At 39.7% G+C, this 18678-nt stretch overlaps 1 protein-coding gene across 1 annotated transcript in view; it reads left to right on the top strand.

The window, feature by feature from the left end:
* Positions 1-18678, top strand: part of CD101 (CD101 molecule) — a 51222-nt gene that overhangs the window by 29065 nt on the left and 3479 nt on the right. Inside the window, exons 7-8 of the mRNA XM_044675534.1 lie at positions 3272-3682; positions 5956-6351. Coding sequence (XP_044531469.1) covers positions 3272-3682; positions 5956-6351 — 807 coding nt within the window. The remainder of the gene's footprint in view (positions 1-3271; positions 3683-5955; positions 6352-18678) is intronic.

Consider the following 18678-nt stretch of genomic DNA (forward strand, 5'->3'; position numbering starts at 1 on the left):
TTTCTTTCTCTTTCTCTTTCTCTCTCTCTCTCTCTTTCTCTCTCTCTCTTTCTCTTTCTCTTTCTCTCTCTCTCAACTTTTATCTTCCATCTTAGAGTCAATACTGTGTATTAATTCTAAGGCACAAGAGGAACATGGGCTAGGCAGTCTCTCTCTCTTCCTCTCTCTTCCCCCCCCCTCTTATCTTCCATCTTAGAGTCAATACTGTGTATTGATTCTAAAGCAGAAGAGGAACATGGGCTAGGCAGTCTCTCTCTCTCTTCTTCTCTCTCTCTCTCTTCCTCTCTCTCTCTCTCTCTTAACTCTTATCTTCCATCTTAGAGTCAATACTCTGTATTGATTCTAAGGCAGAAGGAGGAACATGGGCTAGGCAGTGGGGGTTAAATGATTTGCCCAGGGTCACACAGCTAGTACTTTTCTAAGGCCAGATTTGAACCCAGGACTTCCCATCTCTAGGCTTGGCTTTCTATTCATGGAGCTATCTAGATGCCCCCTGAATTCTTTCTCTTATTAGCAGTTTGTCTTGTTATATTAAGTTGGGAAGATGAAATCATCATGCGCCACCACCCCCTCCCTGAATGTATCATGTAGCATGCATGCATGTTCTTTATTCTGAAAGCAGAGGAATTGTGTGAATAAGCCAAAAATCATGTGTGTTTGGCTTTGAGACACATTTTAGTGCTTATATTTAAAATTGGCTGGATGTTCTAGGAATTCACAAAACTTTAAGCAAATAATGAAGCTGTGATGTCAGCAACTAAATTAGGAAAAAATGGAATATTGTTCCCCTTCCTTAACCTGCTCCCCCACCTGCACTCTTACTCGTTCTTTACCCAGTTCTGGAGAAAGATGAATCATGTCTCCCAATCCAAGGCACAGCACAGGCTGGGCAGAAGTATTCTTTCTCTCTCTGGCTCACAACCCAAGCCTGGCCAGCTTTCTAAATCACACTTTCCCTGAGGACAGGTAGGGGTTTACCAAGTCAGCCTGACTAATAAGGAGTTAAGTAAGCAGAGTGTCAGCAAGAAATTAGAAACACGATTTACCATGGTTTATTTATGGTGAAGCAGAAAAGCTGCCTGGAGATAACTGAGAGCTGACTCTAACACATATATGGAGTTTCTTCTAAGTAGCCTGTATGCAAATACACATAGGCAAAACCCCTCAGCACACAACTTCCATCTGTCTGTGTACCATTGAAGGTAATAGAGCTGATCTTAAACACATTTGTAAGAGCTCAGAAGCAACATGGACAGAATGAGATGTCCTTGCTGTGGTCAGCTGCCTTTCTTCCAACAGAGAGGCAACATGTGTAAAGTGGGAAGGACACTGGACCTGAGGTCAGGAAAGACCTAACACTTACTAGTCATGTCATCATAGGCAAGACATTCAGCTATTCTGAACTAGGATTTAGGATATCTAATATCTATTAGATTGTAAACTCCCTGAGGTCAGGTACTGTGACTTGTCTCTCTTTGTATCTCAGTGCTTAGCACAACACATGGCACGTTTTTGTTGCTGAGTTGTTTTTTCAGTGGCGTCCAAGTCTTCTGGACCCCATTTGGGATTTTCTTGGCAAAGATATTAAAGTGGGTTGCCATTCCCTGCCCCAGCTCATTTTATAGATGAGGAAACTAAGGCCAACAGGGTTAAGTGACTTGCCCACAATCACAAAGCTAGTATCTTGGGCCAGATTTGAACTCAGGAAGATGAGTTTTCTTCGTTCTCTGCTTGGTACTCTATCCACTGTGCCACCTGGCTGCCCCTGACTCTTCATAACCCATTTAGGTGTTTTCTTAGCAAAGATACTGAAGTGGTTTGCCATTTCCTTCTCCAGATTATTTTACAGATGAGGAAACTGAGGTAAGCAGGGTTAAGTGACTTGCTCACATCACATAGCTAGTAAGTGTCTAAAGCTAGATTTGATCTACACTTTATCTTCATTACCTTCATTACCTACCTGTCTGTTTATGTCTGACCCATAATCAGTGCTTAATAAATATTTATTGATAGATTGAGATGTAAAATTGGAATTATAATTATATCTATCATACCCAATTATTAAAGAATTGTGAATTAAATACATAGTGAATACATTGATGTAATAGGATATTATTGTACCATAAAGAATGACAAATATGAAGAATTCAGAGAAGCATCAGATTCATATAATCTGAGAGTAGTTGGTCAAATAAAAAATTTTGCCGAGTATAAAGAATATCTAATGTAAAATAAAGCATATTTTATGTAGAGTATTTATATTTAGAATAAAGTAATTAGAAAGAGGAAAGGAATCTAAATAATAACTGTAATAATATAAATCGAAAGAACAAAACAAAGCAGAATCTATTTAATTATAGTAAACAAACTTGGCTCCAATTAAAAGATGAGAAAATATATTTCATTCCCTTTTTAAAATTTTTAGTTCTAGGGGGAGGTAGGTGGTTTAGTGGACTGAGAGCCAGGCCTAGAGATAGGAGGTCCTGGATTCAAATCTGGTCTTAGAGATACATACTAGCTGTGTGACCCTGGGCAAGTCACTTAACCTCCATTGTCTAGTCTTTACTACTATTTTGCCTTGGAACCAATGCATAGCATTGATTCTAAGACAGAAGGTAAGGGCTTAAAAAATTATTTCTAAATTTTTTTTTGTTTTTTAGGAATCCCAAATGATGCTTCCTTGTTAATTCCTACTGGTTTTTCAGAGGCTAAATACTTTGAATATGAACAGTGTTAGATTCAGTTTGTAAAATTGTTGATTTAGAGCTGGGAGAGATCTAGTATATTTCCTTTATTTTACAAGTGTGGAAAACTAAGGCCAGAGAGTTGATGTCACTTGCCTAAGGTCACCCAGGGAGTAACAGAGCTAGTAATATATGAGTTAGTTTTTACTGAACTGTTGTTGGTTTTGTTTTTTTTGCCCTTGTTTTATTTTTGTTACAAGGGATAACTCAATAGGGAGAGGGTTATATTCAGAAAAGGAAGGGGACATAAAACTAAAAGATATCAACACAAATTTAAACTACAGAAATAAAATAAGTTTCCCTCTCTTAGGATTGTTGTGAAGCTAATATTAGCTGTCCATGCTGTAGCACTTGAAAGTCTGGAAAGCACTTTGCACATATGATCTCGCTTGATCCAAAAGATAATGTGCATAAAGGGCTTTTTGAACCTTAAAGCCATCGTATGAATGGGAACTATGAGCCCAGTGTGTGTTATAAAGTGCCATTGTGATGGAAAAATAATACAAGTCATTCTTCTTTTCTTTTAGATAGTCGACTGATGGTGAAATCAGGCAGTCAAGTCCAAGAGATCTCCATCAACATGGAAGCTGAGATCAAATGTAGCATCATATCCCAAACAAAAGGAAAGATTAAAGTTAGTGTCACTTGGTATTTCCTCCCCCTTTCTAGTGGAACTTCATGGTTAAAGATCCTGAGGACCAACCAAGATGACATTGTCCAATATGGAGACGATCTTCACACTCAAAGGAGGAAACAGAAATTTCACAGTGAGAAGATTTCAAAGGACCTGTTTCAGCTTCACATTCTGAATATGGATAACAGTGACCAGGGGACATATCACTGCACTGTGGAAGAGTGGTTATGGACCACAGGTGGCTCTTGGTATAAGCTTGGCGAAAAAGAATCAGAAAAGACAGAATTAAGACTCAAGCCTATAGGTAAATTCTTCCAGAGTTCCTTTAAGACTTGGGACCATGTGGGCTAAAATTGCATTAACATGCCACATACAGCATTTACTAATTGCCTACTATCTACCAATAATCAGCAAATAATTATACCTCAACCGTATTGATATTTCTTTTCTCACCAGTGGGTTTATTTAACTAATGGGTGCAGCATTGGTTGAAACCAATCAAGACATCACTCCTTTATTCTCTAGGCGAGTTATTTATTAGGAGTTTGAAAGACAAAACTCTATTAAAGAATGACAATGGGTTCTCAAAGGTTATGCCAGTGGACTACAAATCCAAACCAAAGAGCCATTACACATAATAAAGGGCTATTCAGAGATACTTATGTCTGGAAGATTGGATCCTAAGTGATTATTTTTTTAAGCCACTGCAAATCAAGAAGATGAATAAATGGGTATTCTTTAATAAATGTATTTTAAACACACAGGATCTGCGATGCACATTTGTGCAAGGAGCTGTCATACCACTGAAATGTAGGGTCCTAATGGAAAAAAAAAAGAAGAAATCTAGGGTCCTGAAAGCATTAAAAGTTTAAACAAAAAAATAGTCTCTTAAAGTGTTTAATTAATATCTCCAAATATGCATAGAAATCAAGGTAATAGATCAAATAATTAATTCTCTCTAGGATTGATTCTATCATGGATTTTTCATTGATGTATTTGTTTATAAGTTTAAAAGGAGAAGAATATTCCTTACAAGAGTTAAGTTCACCGAGAGATAAAAAAAATTTAGACTCTGTTATTAATATTGTATATTTTGAGGCATAATAAAAGAGGAAAATGCAGAATGGAGGCAGAAGGAAGTGGGAAAATTTCAGAGGAATTCACCTCTTTATTCCTCATTCTTTTTTTGACTTTTATATATCCTACCACATCTACCAAAAAGATGTGTTGTCCTTCAGTTGTTTTTCAGTCATGTCTGACTCTTTGTGATTCCATTTGGGGTTTTCTTGGCAAAGGTATTGGAGTGGTTTGCCATTTCCTTCTCCGGGTCATTTGATAGAGGAGGAAACTGAGGCAAACAGGGTTAAGAGACTTACTCAGGTTTATATAAATAGTAAGTGTCTGAGGCCAGATTTCAAGGCATGAAAATGAGTCTTCATGATCCCAAGCCCAGAATGCTATCCTTTGAATCACCAAAAAGATACTCCCTGGCTTTTTACCTCATTCTCACATAAATGGCTACATGGTGCCTTAAATACACCCAAGGGCTTGGTTGTTTGCTCCTGTGTTTTAGAAAGAGTAGATCATAATTTTAGAGCTGGGAGGCATCCTAGAGATCCTTTAGTCAGACCTCCCTCATTTTCCAAATGAAGAAACTGAGCTAGAGAGATTATGTGATTCACCTTAAGTCACATAGGAAATAAAGGGCAAAGCTGGAATTCTTACCCAGGGCCTGGAACCCCAAATCCAAAGCCCCTTCCATTGTTCTATGCTAGTATCTGGAACAAGCAGTGAGAACTACCTAGTTGGCGTTCTCAGGAGGGCCTGAGGGTGAGGGCAGGTTTATAGATATAGAAGTCCTCTGCTCTGGGTCATTTGTCAAAGCCAGAAGGACAGATGAGATTAAAAGGGTAAAGAGGGTAGAGAGATGCGAATTAACGTAATTTATGAGCTGGAAATGACTAGAGATCCACTGGCCCAGATTCTTTATTTGAAGATTAGGAAACCAAGGCCCCGAGGTGTTAGGGTGACATGAGTAATTCTCAAAGAGGAATTCAGTCCTCATAGGAAAATCACAAAATCTTAAGACTTTAATATTTAAAATGTAAGGTCTAGGGGCAGTTAGGTGGCTCACTGGGTGAATAGGGAGGTAGGCTTTGGATCTGGAGGTCCTGGGTTCAAATCTAACCTCATATACTTCCTAGCTGTATGACTCTGGGCAAGTCGCTTAACACCAGTTGCCTAACCCTTACCACTTTCCTGCCTTGGGGTCAATCCTTAGTATCAATTATAAGAGAAAAATAAGGGTTTACAAAACCAAAACTTAAGGTCTAGGGGCAACTAGGTAGTACAGTAGATACAGCACAAGGCCTGGAGTTGGGAGAACCTGGATTCAAATCCAGCTTTGCATATTTCCTAGCTTTGTGACCCTGGGCATGTCACTTAACCCCTTGGTACTCTTCTGTCTTAGAATTGATACTGATAGAAGATAAGGATTTAAAAAAAAAAAAACTTAAGGTCTGCTCTTAAAAAAATCTGTGCCATCTTCATATTGGTCTTTTCCTCTTTTTCTCCCAGGAAGTAAATTAAATGTCACGAAAACAAATTACACTGTGAGGACTCCTGAACACAGAGATGTTGCCATCAACTGTAGTCTGGAGAATCCAGGCAATTCAGAATCCCTTTTCTCTGTAGTTTGGTTCTTTAAGGAAGAGCATTCTGTAGTTACAATTCTAGCAGAGATGCAACATGACAATATCCTCAAGTATGGAAAGGAGGAATATGGAGAAAAACTACATTGCTATCGCTCATCTGCTGGAGATTTTGTCCTGAAACTTCGAAGTGTGGAGATGGCAGATAGTGGGACATACTGGTGCAATGTGGAGGAATGGCAACTCCTTGCAAATCCCAACAAATGGGTCAGCCGAGCATCTGATGAGTCAGGACACACACAGCTCATGGTGCTTCATTCAGGTAACAAAGGGTTAATCATGTGGTCCTGTCTGTTGGTGGTACCAGAGGGAACTGGGTGGAGAGTATTTTAGAAGGGGTGAGAAATCTGTTTTTAGTTATTCTTAGTAATAAGAGTTAGCGGGAAAGGGGAAACTCATAAAATCAGAATTACCTTAGTGAACTGTTGGTGAACCTATGGCACACATGCCAGTGTGTGCCGAAGGGACTTCTCCCCCCTCCCCCTGCCCCATGTATGCCCAAGGACATTTCTCACATCACCTGCCTCTCTACCCAGCAGCCCAATGGGAGCATTTCCTCCCTCTCCTGTCTGAGGTAAGGTGGGGTCTCACATGCAGTGGGAGGGTTGCAGTTTGGGCAATTGGTCTCTGTTGGTCTCTAAAAGGTTTGCCACCACTGCCTTAGTGTTTCTATGAAAGAAAGGAAGGCAGTCAGCAATTATTATGCCCTTATTGTATGCTAGGCACTGTGCTAAGTGCTTTATAAATATCCTCTCACTTGATCTTCATAAACAACTCTAGAAAATGCTATCCAGAGCCAAAGAAGAAATTATGGGAATCTGATTGCAGATAGAAGCACATCATCCTTTACTTTATTAACTTAATAACTTCTTTATTGTATATGTGATATGTGTCTTCAGTCATGACATGGGGGATATGAAATAGGTAATGCACTGATATAACTTATATCAGAGATTCTTTCCTGCCTCGAGGAGAATGGGGAAAGAGGGAATAAATCTGAATTATAAAATGTCAGAAAACAACTGTCAAAAATTGTTTCTACATGTAAATGAAAAAAAAAGTTGTTAAACTCTAAGAGGTAGATGCTATTATTATTGCCTTTTATAGTTAAGTTTTATAGTTTTATAGTTAAGGAAACTGAAAGACAGAGGTTAAATGACTTGCCCAGGGTCACACAGCTAGTAAGAGGTATCTGAGGTCAGATATGAATCCAAGACTTCCTGACACCACGGCTAGGATTCTATCCCTGTGACATCTTGTTGCCCATGGGATTGGGTGGTTATAGACCCAGTTACAACCATGCATCAAATGGTAAACTACTGGTGGCCTAAAGTTTGGCAGATGTGCGTGTATGTGTGTGTGTGAGTGCACTCATGTGTTTGTATTTGTATTGACCTAAATTCCAACTGAAGAAAAGATAAAAGGCAGGTACTATCCCAACAGTGAGGGAAGGAGCTCATGGCTGAAGCTTCAGGCCTTAGATCATAAAGATGGCCAAGAGGCTGGTGGTCAGAGCCAGCACCAACTCCTAAAAGAGCAAGAGCTTAAAATTGGCAGATATTGATGAAGAAAGCCTGTTCTGTTCTCTCCATCTTTTAGCACTCACAATGCTTTGGCTCCTTGTTATGTTATAGGCTCCTATAGAAATCAATAACCTCATTTGGTGTGGTACATTTGGTCTGGAATGAAAGGACCTTGTTTCAAATCCAGCTTCTGTTACTACTTGTATAATCTTAGGCGAGTCAGAAATGAGTGAATAACACACGAATGAATTGATTGACCGAACAGTCATATAAGTGCTTTCTTTAAGCCGGGCAATATGCAAAACATCAGGGGATACAAAATCAAGCAAACTAGGCAATTCTTTCCCTCAAAGAACTGTTACTCTAATAAGGAAGGGTACCCACAAAGGGAAGCTAGAATGGGGGTGAAGAGGGATAAGGGTAATTGCAGAGCAGCATACTTTGGAAATGGCTTAGAATACCATTTAGGGGCAGCTAGGTAGTATGCAGAGCCTAGGCTCAGGAAGACATCTTCCTGAGTTCAAATCTGCCTTCAGACACTTCCTAGCTGTGTGACCCTGAATAAGTCACTTAACTTTGCTTGCCTCAGTTTCCTTATCTCTAAATGAACTGGAAAAGGAAATGACAAACCAACCTAGTATCTCTGCCAAAAAAAAAAAAACCAACCTAAATGGTTTTGATTTTATATGAGTATTCTCTTATAATAATGAATAATATGGAAAGAGATTTTTCATGATAACACATGTATAACCCAGATCAAATTCTTTGCCATCTCAAAGAGGGGAGAAGGAAGGGAAGGAAGGAGACAATTTGGATCTTATATTTTCAGAAAATATAAGTAGAAAAATTGTTCTTACATGTAATTGGGAAAATAAATATCTTAAAAGAAAAGAAAACCCTGAATGGGGTCACAAAAAGTGGGACACGTCTAAAAAATGACTAAACAGGAGCAGAAAATGGTTTGCTGACCTGCTACTGGATGAGACAAAGTGACAGTTCATCATCAGATCCCAGGGTCCTGGGAGCAGAGTCTATCTTTAAGTAGAGGAAAAAGGAGGAAGAGGAGGAGGTGTGGTGTCCTGGTTGTCCTGGTTCCACCAAATCAAGGTGAAAGCTCACCTATCAGGACCCCGAAATTGAGGGCCAAAGTCTGAGTTTTGGTGGGTCTCTCTGAGCCTCAGGTTTCACATCTGTCTTTAAAAAGCATAAACAAATCTAGTCATCTGGATTCTGTAAACAGTTAGGAACAGAGGATATATTACTATCAATCACCTAAATTCTATTCCATTCTGATAGCTTCTGGAAGTCATAAGCGGGAGTAGGAGTCATTGACTTTCTGCTTTGACTACAACCCACAGTACTTTTCTAGACCCCTTCCTTTGTCTTCCCTCATTTTGCTTCATTTATCTACCTTAACCTAAGGTCACAATTTAACTACATAGCTTAATTAAATTGGTAAATTTAAAAATAAATTTTAAATAAAATAATATATAAAATATATAAATATATAAAAATAAATTTAAAAATAAAAACTGAAAGAGTCAGGGCATGTAATATAAACCACATAATCTATTCAATCCCTAGGCCCAGTCCTTGCCATGAACAAAAACTCTTTTGGAATGAAGTCCCATCTTTCCTCTTTTCAGTCTTGTGTCAGCTCAACAAATTACTATCTCTGGCAGAAATCCTTCCCTTCCTTTCCTCATAGAGTCCCTCCTCCATAGCTGTGCCACAGGACATAGAATTGTGAATGCAATGCAGAAAGTAATAAACCTTGCCCAAATACCAACCTCCAAATGAGCTCCAGAAAGAGGCTCTGACTGGCCTTAGCAGCCTTTGTATTTGATGAAGGCTGGTGAATTCTCTCTTGCCCCTCTTAAAACCAATCCCCTCAGAAACAACAAGTCTGGATTCATTGTTCAGTTGTTTTTCAGTCACGTCCGACTCTTCGTGTCCTCATTTGAGATTTTCTTGGCAAAGATATTAGAGTGGTTTGCCATTCCCTTCTCCAATTCATTTTACAGACTAGGAAACAGAGGCAAACAGGGTTAAGTGACTTGCCCAGGGTCACATAGCTAGAAAGTGTCTGAGGCGAGATTTGAACTCAGGAAGGTGAGTCTTCCCGACTCCATGCCTGGTGGTTTATGTACTATGGTGCCACCTAGCTGCGCTGAGTCTGGATTTAGCTAGTCACTATATCCCCAATGATCAATGGAGCTACAGAGAAGTGTGAAAAGTGTTAGCATATTTGTGACTCTCCCAGGCTCTCTTTGACCCTCTAAACTGGCATGTGGCACTCCGTGAGACTTCTCGTCTCCTTCCTCTGTGTACATCCACTTGGGAAGCTTAAAGGATGGAAGAAACTAAACTAGAAGATCAGTGCCATTGAGGAGAGGTGGGTAGAATGCCTGTAAGCATGAGAGCCAAATAGGTCAATAGAGTGCTGGACTTGGAATCAAGAGGACCCAGGTTCAAATCCAGCTTCACACATTTATTAGCTATGTGACCCTGAGCAAATGATTCAACAGTTGCCTGCCTCAGTTTCCTTATCTGTAAAACAAAGGTAACAATATCACCCATCTCAAGGTTGTTGGGGAAAAAAATCAATCTGTGAATTGCTTTGCTAGCCTTGAAGTACTATATAAATGTTATCTCTGTATAAGCAGAGAGATAGAGTTAGCATTTATCTATCATACTATATTATATACACACACATACACACATATTTTGTTGTTCAGTAATTTCAGTCATGTCCAATTCTTTGTGACTCCATTTGGAGTTTTCTTGGCAAAGATACTGGAGTGGTTTGCCATTTCCTTCTCCAAATCATTGCATAGGAAACTGAGACAAATAGAGTTAAGTGACTTACCCAGGGTCATAGAGATAATAAGTGTCTGACGCTGGATTTGAACTCATATCTTCCTGACTGCAAGTCTGACACTCTATCTACTCTATCAGCCTAACTGCCCATGTACGTATAAATAAATACATATAATATACATACACACATGTATGTATATCTAGACACATATATACATATGTAGTCATGCACATTCACATATAAATATATTCCTATATGTGTGTATAAATGCATGCATCTGTTTGTGTATATTTATGATATGCATGAATTATACATATACACACATGTATAAAATATGTATATATCTATATATATACACACATACTCAGAAGATGAAAAAAAAGGAGCTATGGACCTGTTTTAGGAGCTGATGGCAGAAGTGGCAGGTGGTAGTTCAGTGATTGATGTCGTTTCTCAGCTCTTATCAACAGTATTATATTTCCATATATACATAGATGTGTGTATATATACCTACATATATATATATATATGTGTGTATATTTTTCTGTCTGGGTATTTGAGGAATTGCAGCTGGGACTTCCAAGGACTGGAGTACCTGCTCGTCTCTGTCTTATCCCCACGTATGGTTTGTCCAGGTTCAGTGGCAGGAGATCATTCTTCTTATTTTCAGAAATTGGGCTTCCTTTTCTTGCATTCATTGGCTCGATAACAACCCCCAACCTCACCCAACTGCCCAGGAGATGATAGGAAAATTTATAGTTCATGTCAGAGCCTTCCCAAAAGGGGAAATAATAGCAGCTACCCAACGTACAATATGACTTGGCTTTGGGACAAGTCATTTATTCCTATGCAGAAATAAATGCTAAATGTAAAGGCATCACAATATGTGTCTATTTGTGCGTGTGTGTGTGTGTGTGTGTGTGTGTGTGTGTGTGTGTGTGTATATATATGTATATATATATATATATATATATATATATATATATATGAACAAAGTGACTAAACCAGTATTTAATAACCTGGCACAGGTGTAGTTACAATTAGGTGAGAGGCTACTATTTTAAACCTCAGCAGGACCTAAGGCATTTGTGCAATACTGCTAATTAGGCATTTTATCTTGGCACTGGGCCTTGGCCAATCGAACAGCCAAACTTGTTATTTCTGGTGGCTTCTCTCTCTGATAAATTCACTTTCACTGCTTTTAGACACTGCTCAGTCCTTTCCCATCCATTGCTGGAGTCACCACTTTCTCCCTAGAGAATGGACACCCAAGAGACCCCAGCCAGAAGCGGTCTCCTCTTTCAAAAGATCTGCAAAGTCTGCTTGGTAGCCCATCAGGGGACTCTTCATCATCACATGGTTTAAGACCCTGAATTACTTGTAGCCAGGAGTAGCCCCTCCGCCTAAGTTCCCACGTGATGGGCCAGAGTTAGATGGGAAAATGTCTGTGTGCGTTCTAAGGACTGGCATCTCACTGTTGTTCCATATGAAAATGTCAGGCTTGGTCTGGAAATGTTCTCTGAGGTCTCCTGCTCTCGGTTTGTGATCTATGTATGATCTGATCCTTTGGCTTCCTGTTGTTGTTGGGTGGAAAAGTCACCTTCTCCAAGAAAACTTTAAAAATAAGTTGGCGGTCTTGGGTTGAAATCTTAGACAAGTCACTTAACCCCCATTGCCTAGTTCTTACTGCTCTTCTGCCTTAGAACCAACACACCAGAATTGATTCTTCAACAGAAGAAAAGAGTTTTTAAAAAAAAATAAATTGTAATCTCCTAATAAAGTAATGAAAATGAACATAGCCTTTGACTCAGCAGATCTCGCTATACCCACCTCTTCAGGATACATTTACAGCTAAATCATCCTAGACTAATGAGACCATAACTTAGCTTTTCAAATTTTTTTTTCTTTGTAGCTTTTCCTAAGTCTTCCTTCCATTCTCTTTCAGAGAGTGGTTCCTCATAGTAACGTATTTTTTCTAAAGTTCATCAAAATGAATTCAAATTAGTTAAAATCAAAAGTACATTGTGCAGCACCTCAGAAGAGGTAGACCTTTAAATACAGAGAATTACATTTATAATTATTATTCTTTTCTTCCACTGTAAAAACCTCTGTAGGGTCCAAGTCCAACATTATGTACTATTTTTTACCCTCATAGTCACATACCTCTGCCAAGGCAGGAGGAAGGTGTTTCCATCTTACTTCTTGAGTGCCAAGCTTGGTCACTATAATTTAACAGCATTCTGGGGCAGCTACGTGGTTCAGTGGATAGAGAGCCAGGCATGGAAACAAGAAGTTCTAGGTTGAGATCTGGCCTCAGATGCTGTCTGAGTGACCCTGGGCAAGTCCCAGTTGCCTAGCCCTTGCCACTCTTCTGCCTTGGAACCAAAACTCAGTATAGATTCTATGACAGAAGGTGTGGGTTTTAAAAGATAGACAACTTTTATGTAACCATGGAAAAATATTCTAAAAAATAAAAAATAGAAATACTAAAAAAAAAAATAGACAACTTTTGTGAGGCATCTGGTTGGTTCAGTGGATTGAAAGCCAAGTCCAGAGACAGAAGGTCCTGGGTTCAAATATGGTCTTAGAAACTTCCTGATGGTGTAATCCCAGACAAGTCATTTAACCCTCATTGTTTCTCTTACCATTCTTCTGCCTTAGAACCAATACACAGTTTAAAAAATAAAATAAAATGTTTTGATAGCTCTCCATTTCAACTCTCTCACATTTATGGTCTCTCACATTTACACTATCATATATTTATTATTTTTCTGGTTCAGCTTCTTTTGCTTTATATCGGTTCATATAAATCTTTCCTGTATTTATCTTTTCTTAGAGCAAGTAATATTCCAAGATATTCATGAAGCACAACTTGTTTTGCCATTCCCCAGTAGCTGGGCATCTACCTGACTTCCAGTTCTTTATTACTACAGAAAGTGCTTCTAGAAATATATGAAACTATTCTTTTTATCATTGACCAACTTGTGGTATATGCTAAGAAGTGGAAACTGCTGGGTCAGGAGATGTTCACTTGAGTTACTTTATTAGGAGATGAGGGACATTAGGAGGCACATCAGGGCAGAGCACAGGCCTGGTGTTAGAAAGTTCAAATCTGGCTCATATACTTACTAGTTCTGTGACCCTGAGAAAGTCACTTTATCCTGTTTGCCCCAGTTTCCTCATCCACAAAATGAGCTGGAGAAGGAAATGGCAAACCTCTCCAGTGTCTTTGCCAAGAAAACCCCAAATGGGGTCACAAAAAGTTGGCTGCCACCAAAACAATTGAACAACAGCAACATTAAGCAAATGCAAATTATTTTTTAAGATTTCCTGGAAAAGGAAAGTTTTCGCCCTAATTTGGTAAGTTCTTCCAGTGGACAATGACTGTACCCCACTAATAGTAATACATGAGTGCTACTCAATACTGGGAAACCATTTTTATTTGATAACAATAAGGCGACTATTCCAGCACATGATGAGATGGATTCAATGCAGGAAGAGCAACATGCAGTGTGGAGTGAAGGGTAAAAAGAAAATATAATGAATGAGAGTTCCAACTGGACTGGAAAACGGCCATTATGATAAGGAAAAATAGTCCTGGAGAGGCAGCAGATGTATAATATTAGGGATGATTGAGAGTGGTTAAATGTGAATGAGGAGGAAAGAGATGGAGCAACAGATCGAGCTTGGGAGGACCCCAACCAGCTTTGATGAATGTCCCCAAATGGGAAAGATTATTGTTGGAACCTGCTGTTTTTATCTGGTTGGGACAGGTGAGCTTCAAACACCAGATAGAAAAATCTGGTTTTGATTTTATTCTTCCTCTGCTTTTTCTCTAGCCCTACCCAAGTTGCTTTTTCCCCCCTCTAACCTCTCTTCCATCCAACAATTACTCGATGTTCCACACATTCCTTCCATATTTCCACATTTAATGTTCTGGGGCCAAGATCCTACAGAGGTTTTTACAATGGAGGAAATGGATAATAACTGCACACATAATTCTCTTTACCTCTTCTGAGGCACTGCACAATATACCCCTGCTGTTAGTCTCCCCAGGATAACTGTAAAGCCAACAGGTATTCCATCTTAAAAGGCAAATATTAGAGTCTAAAATTGTGTGGTTCTTGACTTCTTCAGAGTAGGTAAGGCAGAGAGGTCTTAGGTCTTAAATCATGAGCCAAGGCTTGATAAACTGCCTTTTTCATTACATCTGAAGAAGAAAATTATTCTGAATGCCCTCTGGAGACTCTTATGACATGATTTTTATGTTTTATGTATTATGTATTTGTATATTTATGTATTGTGGGTTTTTTTGGGGGGGGTTCTCCTAACTCCAACTTTGGCCCAACACCTCCAAACAGGACCTGTGCCTCTCTGCCTGCCCCCTTCCCCTCATTTTCTTTTCTCCCTCTCCCTTTGTCTCTTCCTTCCCTTCACATTCTCTTTCCCTCTTTCCCTTCTAAGCCAGCACATACTCCAAGTGAGTACCAGCTTAGTCAGGCCAAATATAGCATTTGATTTTCCTGCCAACTCCTCAAACAATTCTCTGCTTCTACTTGGGCAGGAGAGATTTCTTACGTTGGGTCAGTTTGGGTCTTATTTCTTAGAGCCTTGGGATGATTCCAGTGGCTCTGGTGAGGGAAGGGAAGGTCTGGGACAGTTTTGTGAGAGTTTGAGCCGGGAGGTCTTCTACCTCTGACTTCCCCCCTCCTCGGTGGTTCAGTTAAAACAGGAAAATAGTATTGGGGGATCTCAGGTGGCAGCTGCCTGAGTGTCTTCCTACCCTTCTCTAGTTCTTTATAATTATCTAATCATCCCTATCTTGAAAATAAACCCGCAGGATTCTTTCAGGAAATCAGAGGAATGAAAAGGGGGCTGTGGACCTGTGTTAATAGTCCATGGCAATGGTAATTTCCCAGCATTTATTTAGGTATGCTCCTTGTAAATAACAATGCATCTCCTGTCCTCCACCTCTTCGCAGAGGATGTCCCTCATTCCTGGAATGCACCCTCTTCCCTGATACTTCTTGGCATTCCTTTAAGTTTTCTTAGAAATTCAGCTCAAGGATACCACCTCCTTCAGTCTTCCTAGGTAAGGCATTAGTACTGCCCCGTTCCCCCATACACCCAGGAGCACATGCTATTTCAAAATTACCTCAGAATCACTTTCTTTGTATTTTACATCAATTTAGCTTTTCTGGTGTTTTGTCTGCTTTTTAGGACAGGGAGGGTTTGTTTTTATCTTTGTACCACCAGGGCAAGTGGTACAAGTCTCATGTCTGGCATGGGGTGGCAGGTGCCTCATCATACACCACATTCCATGGCCACATGTTTTCTGTGTTATTGACCTTCTGCGTGAGTTCTCCCATCATATGTGGTGTCTGTGCTCTCCCTACTAGGGTAGCCTGTGGAAGATTGCGATACCCTGGACAAGTCACTTAATCTCTAATCCTTAAGTTTCAGAGAAGGTGTGCTGACCCATATTTCTTACCCGAATGTAAACCAATGAAATCATAGTTCCAGTCCCTAGACCTATCACCAGTCATATAGGCACATAGGCACGAAATAAATGCTCATGGACTGTTGAAAGAACAATAAAATAAGCATTTATTAAACACCCATTATGAACCAGGTATCAGTAAAACAAAACAATGCCCAAAACGAGACAATTCCAGTACTCAATGAACTTATATTCTATTGGAGTCCCTCATCTAGGGAAAATACTTTGCAAATAAAGATTCTGTTAACAAAAAATATGTATGGGGCAACTGGGTGGCTCAATGGATAGAGAGTCAGTCCTCGAGATAGGAAGTCCTGAGTTCAAATGTGGCATCAAACATTTCCTAGTACTTTTCTGCCTTGCAACTGACATTCAGTATCCATTCTATGACAGGTGTGACATTGGAAATTGAAACCATGACATTTTTAATTCTGTCCCTCTATACTAATTTTATTTGTTACGAAGGTAAGGGTTTTAAAAAAGAATTTAAGAAAACAAAGAATATGTATGTGTTTGGAGTGAAGGAGGCAGTTCCGCTGCTCTGTTCTACTATTATTGTTGTTACCTTTACTTTGGCTTTTTTTTTCATGGAATTGGGGTGCATGGAGATAGCCCATCAACATGGCCCCCATGCTACCTAAACTTAATGAATTGGCTCCAATTTAGTAGGCCTGTCTTTGCTCCATGCTCCTGCAGCTGCCTTCTGACCATTACCAGAACCGCTGAGGTAATATCAAGAAAGAGTGGGCCTCGTGATGTTTTTGGCCAGGACTAGGAAGGCTCCAAAATAAATCTCTTGATGAAGTGTTCTCATTACATATTTGGCTCCATTTTCACAGGCCCCGTTCTCTGAGTATTGGGCACTTACCCCGATTGAATCAAAATGCCAAACCTTTTAAGACTTTTGAATGTCACTAATTCTAATCCTGAGAGGCAGATGGTAAATGGGGGAGCCTGAGCAAACCCTCCTCTCTCAAGAGAGGTAATTTAGAAGCATCATCGGAGCTGACGGTTTCTCAGACACCCGCCAAATTACTGCAGTGATCAGAACACTTTGCCATCCTTTTAGGACAGCCTTTCACATTAAGGTAATCAAGGATGGCAGAAACCAGGGATCCTAGTGGTCCCCTCATACTTCACCTCAGGGCTTCAGTAGCAAAAGGGTTCTGGCACAACATAGGGCTGCAGGGTAGCCTCTCTCTCTCTTTCTCTGTCTCTGTCTCTGTCTCTGTCTCTCTCTGTCTCATTCTCTATTTATGTCCCCTTCTCTCTGTCTATGCCACTCTGTCTCTCTGTCTCTCTGTGTCTGTCTCTGTCTCTCTCTGCCTGTCTGCTGTCTGTCTGTCTCTCATTCTAAATCAGCTCCACCCCATCAAATACAAAATGGTGCCACATCTTAGCTCCTACAGTTTTAATTCATCAGTTCTTTAAAACCTCAGGTACCATCTATAGTTATTCCTGCTGCTGCTAAAGTCATTACAGAAAGGTGAAGGGAGGACCCTCTTTGCCAGTCTTTTGCTCCTCCCTAAGAGAACTACAGAAATGGAATTTAGATCTTAGTCTCTCTCAGGCCACATAATCAAAGTGCCCAGGCTGGGAAGTGAGGGGGCCCTCTGGCTGTCTGGCTCTTCAATCTGCCTTGTGTAAATTTGCTTTAAAATGGGAAAAGCTTGCCCTGATAGCCTTCTCTTCTCAGTCTTTCCTCTTGTTCCTTTCTAAATGTGTTCCCAATCTCTAGGCAAAGCTAAATAGTGACTCTTTTTAAAAAGGGAGGGGAAGATTCAGAAGTCTGTGTTGTAGATAGCTTTATTATTACTCACTCTGCCAAAACCAGAAACAAAAGATTTTAGGGTGGGGTAGACAAAGGAGCCCAGAGAAAACAGGTATGCTGGTCAGTGTTTCACAACTGAGTCTTTGGGGAGAAGAAGGGATGTATCCAAGGTGCATTTTAAAATTTGATTTGTATTATTAATATTTTCTCCATCCCTTTCTTAAATCTAGACAATCAATAAAAGTCAAGCCCTGATTTGTAGCATTTGTTGATTTCTCAAGTGTAATGTTCACATCGAAAATCTAACAACTCCAGTGAGCTGCCTCCAGTGCCCGCCTGAGAGGGGAAAAAAAACCCTCACTATTGAGTTTGTTTTTTTTTTAAATTTTTTAAATCCTTACCTTCTATCTTGAAATCAATACTGTTCATTGGTTCCAAGGCAGAAGAACAGTAAGGGCTAGGCAATGGGGGTAAGTGACTTGCCCAGCTTAGAAGTATCTGAGGCCAGATTTGAACCTAGGACCTCCCATCTCTAAGCCTGGCTCTCAATCCACTGAGCTACCCAACTGCCCCTACTATTGAGTTCTTGTAACTAATGTCCAATAATCTTCAGAAGTTATAAACTAATTGCTTATTTACAATTCTTTTTGTTTGCATAATACAATGACATTTATTTCCAGGTGATGTTGAATGTATTTGTTCCCTCATTCAGTCTGTTCATTTCAGGTACCTGTCCTCTTCCAAGCCTTCCCTAATGTTTTAACATCCCAGTTATTAATTTTCTTTCCATCTGAAAATTATTTTCTATTTATTTATTTGTGTATATGTTATATGTACCTGTTAAAAATTCTTGAGGACAGGAGCTATTTGGTTGGGTGTTTTTTCTTCCTTCCTTCCTTCCTTCCTTCCTTCCTTCCTTCCTTCCTTCCTTCCTTCCTTCCTTCCTTCCTTCCTTCCTTCCTTCCTTCCTTCCTT

The sequence above is a fragment of the Gracilinanus agilis genome, chromosome 4 (assembly GCF_016433145.1).
Source record: "Gracilinanus agilis isolate LMUSP501 chromosome 4, AgileGrace, whole genome shotgun sequence".
In the NCBI taxonomy this organism is placed as follows: domain Eukaryota; kingdom Metazoa; phylum Chordata; class Mammalia; order Didelphimorphia; family Didelphidae; genus Gracilinanus; species Gracilinanus agilis.